Genomic DNA, 5182 nt, shown 5'->3' with positions numbered 1-5182 from the left:
TAGAGTTTAAACCAAGTTTGGATATATATTTATTCAACCATGCTAATTAATTATTAAGTGAGTTAATGCTAAACTCGGGCTTGCTAACAAGTCTTGGTTAATTTTAATCTAAAGGCAAGTTTGTTTGATAAAATTATGGAATTAACATACATAAACATGGATTGGTGTGGGATGCTACCACATCGATGTCCTTGTTTGTACCTAACAAGCCTGTGAATGCATTTCTCATGAGTCTCATTGAGTTGAGTTGAGCCTTGTTTAGACTCCATGCATTTAATTAATGATCCTAAAACTAGGCTTAGAAATAACTCAATTATGTTAATGAATGAATTAAACAAGCCCTTATCTTGGTGGGCTACTGCGTTACACTCGCGAATGGTTTGGTTTATTTGCATCCCTAGTGTAGACTAGGGGTGAGCATAATTCAGGAAAAACCGAATTAACCAATTTAACCGGCCGAAATTGGTCGGTTTGATTCGGGCAAAAAACCCGGTTCGGTCGGTTCGGTTGGGATCTACAAAAAATTCAGTGAATCGGTTTCGGTTTGATTGACAGTAAAAAATAATTCGGTTCACCGATTGACCGATTTATTAATTAATTAAATTTTAAATATAAATTATGATATGTTATAATTGTTATTTGTTAGGGTTAGGGATATCCGGATATGGGGCTCGGGCTTGTGGGGAAAAAGGGCGGAGGGGACTCAGAGTCTCAGATAGTTAGACTCAGTGGAGAGCTTAGGGGCTTAGGGCTAGGGTTTCGTTTGTTCACATTTCGACTTCACTGTTCCTCTACGCCGCAGCTTTCCATTGGACCATCTCCTTCTCCATTCTTCACTTCTCACTTCTCAGTTCTCACTCTCAGTCTCAGACGGTCAGACCTCAGTTCTCACTCTCATTTCCTTGCGAACGGCGAATCCCCTCTTCCGCTCTCCTAGTTTCGCGAATCCCTCCTCGGCTCTTCCATCGCGGTGGGCATGGCGACGACTCTTCACTCAATGACTCAGCCACTCAAGTACCTCCGACGACCTTCTCCTCTTCTCTGTCCACAGTTGCTTATTTTTGGTGAACTACAAATTTCCCAAAACATATATGGGAAAGGATGGGGGTAGACTGGGGACTAGGGAAAATGAGTTCCTAAAATTATACACCAGTAATGAAGTATGAAGGCCAACATCCCCAAGGTTCATTCTATACTTCTTTTTTTTATGCTCATGTTTTCTTTGGGTGTATATATTATCTCATATGGTTTTTAGCTTTACAATCCAAATTTAGTAATGTGAAGGTGTAATCATGATTATTAATATATATTATCTCATATGGTTTACTTTTTTCTATAATTAAATATGAAATTGTATATTTTATTTTTTTAGTAGGCAAAGTTTTGGCACATCCTTGAAAAAAAAAAATTAAACTTTTATGGGTAATTTAGGGAAACAAAAATTTTATAATGTGTAAAAAAAGTTGTAATATATGGCGAAATCATATTAAGATTAGTACATACACATGATTTATCTAATATTATGATGTCTCTCTAAGATAAGAGTAATCTTCCAAAAAAAAAAAAAACAGTAAAGCAAAATAATTGTTCCTATTCCTAATCATAACATTTAATTTGTGAGAATATAATCTCATTATGAGCTAGGGTCAAATTTTTTCTTCTAATTTTGATCTTAGCATAAAAGTATAAAATGTCTTGAGAATCAGTCTCAACTAAAAATCTCAGAAAGCCAATCTGTTACACACTAAATCTTACACATTTATACAAAAAAAAATATACCTTTTGCACTTTTTAAGCTAAGGCTCATGTGTTTTGCGTGTGTAAATCTAAAGTTTGAATTAGTTAAAAACTTTAATATTTTTATATGAAAAAATTTTGTAAAACTCTTAAACTTCAACCTTTTCAAAATAATTAAGCGCTGCATTTTAGATCTTGAAAATATTTTTAAATTTGTAATATTGTTATCATTTTAGATCTTGTATTTTAGATGGTGGCATGGTGCTCTTATTTTGGCCCATTATGACCCATAATGGTGCTCTTCTATGATGGACTTTACCCTTCCTTTTTTTCAGATATTAAAGGGAAAATGAGCAATGACTTGCCTATTATAGAGGTGGAGGTGCCAAACTTGGAGGATGCAATAGTGACGCAAGCTAATTCCCAACATCATCATTCAAATCCCAACATGACAAGTGAGAGTGCTACTAAACCTCCTACTCAATCTAATAAAAAAATGAGGAAGAGAATGAGACCAAGATCTGAAGTGTGGGATCACTTCATTAAATTTGTGACAAAGTCTGGTGAAATTAAGGGTAAGTGTCATTATTGTAATATTGATTACTGTATTGATTCTAAAAAGAATGGTACGGGCACACTTAGTGTTGGCCTTACAAGGCTTAACATCTTGTTTTGATGCTAACACACAAGTGAAACTTAACATATTTGGTTGAGTAATGTCAATTCAGGATTCAATGATGAAAGTAAGGTCAAGTGTTCACAAGGATTCATTGAAAGCTTATACTTCAAAGAAGGATGATCATATGAAGCTTAAGGCATGAACTCAAAGACGATTTAATAGAGCTTAAAGATTATGAGAGCATGCATATTAAAGTGAACTTGCTAAAAGCCTAAAGTACATTGAAAGCTTGAAGAAAAGATGGACTTAAAGCAAGGATATACATGAAGACTGCAAGAGTTGAAGGGTTTAAGAGTCTTAAGGAAGTCTCTATGTAAATACTTCATGTAATACTCAATATAAATTGAATTGAAGCTCTTTAAGAAAAAGAAACGAAGAAACCAATTATGAATGTAGTGACTCGAATAATTATAAAAATAAAATGATAATAAAAAGGGAGGAAATAGAAATTAGGAAGGAAAAGAAGGAGGTAGCAGGCCTCGTCGATGAAGTTACAATTGGGCTCATCGACGAGGGTACAATTCGTCAATGAGAAAATTCCGAGAGAGGTTTTGGGTGCCTCTGAATTTCGTCGACGAGGAGAGAGCTCGTCGACGAGTTGTCTTCATGACCTCGTCGACGAGGTGACGTGGCTCGTCAACGAAGGTCGCAGCATAAATAGTGGTTAAACGTGATTTATAGCTTATTTTGGCTGCATAATTCACTCACTCACTCACTCACTCTCTCCTCTCTCTCTCTCTCTCTCTCTCTCTCTCTCTCTCTCTCTCTCTCTCTCTCTCTCTCCCTCCCTCTCTCTCCCTTCGGTTTCTCCTCCGTCTCTCTAAGTTTTTGGATCGGATTTTTGCTGGTTCGACGATCTGAAGCCACCACGACACTCCTGAGAGAGTTCTCTTCAAATCTGCTAGAGTGGATCGTCGGTGGGGTTGAGTTGGAAACCATCCCAGATTCAGGGAAAGACTTTTTACTCAGTATTTGGCTATTTGACAATTGTAGAAAGCGTAGTACGCGTAAAAATACTGAACTTTAGTTTTGGGGAATGTTGTTTTAAGGGTATTGAGCGGAGAACCTTGCAGGTACATAAGTATTTCTCTTAGGGGCTTTTCAGGTTTCAGGTAAGGGGATAAACTAAGCTAGCTATTTCATGAAAATATATGTATGTTATTATAGCATTGGATTTTAGGAAAATAAATATATATTATAGATGTTTTATATCTAAGAAATACTACTGAAAAATGATGGTATGTTAAGTATACGAAAAGCCTATTTCGTGTGGCATGAGTAGAATTTGTAATGAAATACTGTTTTCTGGGAATATGATAATGATATGGATATAATTTTTCAACGTATGGGTCGTGCTATGTATGTGATTTGCCGGCGTACAGGCCGTGCAATGGATATGTTGTCAGCATACAGGCCAAGCTATAGATATATTTTGCCAACGTATGGGCCGAGCTATGATAAAATGTGAAATACCAGCGAACGGGCCGATGATTTTCATGATATATGTATATATGCAAAATGATATGATGATTTTGATTTGTTAATTAATGGTATGAAATATCCATGTATCACAGTTTCATTATATGTTATATGTCATCAGAAACTGGTTGGCTTGGTCTAGGCTAGCACTTGCACGGTACCGATGCTATGTGTTCGTGATTCATAATGATACTTGTATTAACGCCGCTGTACGGAGTGGTGTGAGATTGGATGGTCGATGTGGTTTTAAGAAGTGTGAGCGCCCCTGGTGTACAGACTAGGTCTGGCAGACCCATCGGACTTACAGACCGTACTTTTGACTTGGTAGTGGTCAGCCAACCATTGTCAGGTCCTGCCTTCAGGCCACACAACCCAATCATGTGGGGGTAATACATGATAACAGCCAGCTAACCCACCAGGGTTGTTTTTGTATTATTATTTATATGAGATGAATTATGTTATGGAAACCCTTATGTTCTGCCATGTTTTGATTATACATGTTTTCTCATAAATGATATATACACAGTTTTACTGGTTATGTTGTTGTTCAGAATTCACGACGTATTTCATGTTTCCGTGTTGAGAAAATACGTCCCAGATCCTTCTCATATCATCAGTTATGGTGAATTAGAGTTCAGCGATTCACTTGTGTACGAGGAGATGCTAGTACAAATTCTGGATAAGAAAGTACAAGAGTTACGTAGCAAGAAGATTCTTTAGGTAAAAGTTTTGTAAAAAAATCATGCAGTGAAGGAAGCTTCTTAGGAATCTGAGGAGCAGATGAAGCAAAAGTATCTGCATTTAATCTAAGAGATTTGACAAGTAAAATGTAAGTAAATAGGTAATATTTCTTTTGCAGGTACATGTAAAGTTTAGTTAGTAAGTGGCATTTTAGTTTTGGGAGAATTTTCTTTTGTTTATGTAATCTCCCAGGACTTGGAATGTAACCACGGTATTCCTCCGCCATAAGTGAGGGTAAGTAATAAAATAAGTAGACCCTTTCTCTTTTAAAGGATGATGAGTTACGAGAATAGTAAATTTCGAAGACGAAATTTTATAAGGAGGGGAGAATATAGTGACCCGAATAATTATAATAATTAAATGATAATAGAGAGGGAGGAAATAGAAATTGGGAAGGAAAAGAAGGAGGTAGCAGGCATCGTCAACGAACGCAGAGCGTTCATCGACAAAGTTACAATTGGGCTCGTCGACGAGGGTATGTTTCGTCGACGAGAAAATACCTAGAGAGGTTTTGGGTGCCTCTTAATTTCGTCAATGAGGAGAGAG

The 5182-nt window shown here is 36.6% G+C and overlaps 1 protein-coding gene across 1 annotated transcript; it reads left to right on the top strand.

The window, feature by feature from the left end:
* Positions 1-652: 652 nt before the first annotated feature.
* Positions 653-2788, top strand: LOC131157089 (uncharacterized). Its single transcript, XM_058110973.1, has 3 exons — positions 653-1183; positions 2073-2312; positions 2466-2788. Exons 1-3 carry the CDS (start codon positions 1156-1158, stop codon positions 2534-2536), a joined length of 339 nt encoding a protein of 112 aa, XP_057966956.1. The 5' UTR covers positions 653-1155; the 3' UTR covers positions 2537-2788.
* The last annotated feature ends 2394 nt before the right edge of the window (positions 2789-5182 follow it).

Source organism: Malania oleifera, chromosome 6, assembly GCF_029873635.1.
Source record: "Malania oleifera isolate guangnan ecotype guangnan chromosome 6, ASM2987363v1, whole genome shotgun sequence".
Taxonomy (NCBI): Eukaryota; Viridiplantae; Streptophyta; class Magnoliopsida; order Santalales; family Ximeniaceae; genus Malania; species Malania oleifera.
Note: the sequence above shows the minus strand (reverse complement) of the source record. Positions and strands in the feature narration are given on the sequence as shown.

Bases quoted from the DNA above. Each gene is read 5' to 3' on its own strand.
- LOC131157089 (XM_058110973.1), top strand. From the start codon at position 1,156: ATGAAGTATGAAGGCCAACATCCCCAAG. The intron at 1,184-2,072 runs GTTCATTCTATA...CCTTTTTTTCAG, and splicing joins TGAAGGCCAACATCCCCAAG to ATATTAAAGGGAAAATGAGC. The intron at 2,313-2,465 runs GTAAGTGTCATT...ATGTCAATTCAG, and splicing joins AAAGTCTGGTGAAATTAAGG to GATTCAATGATGAAAGTAAG.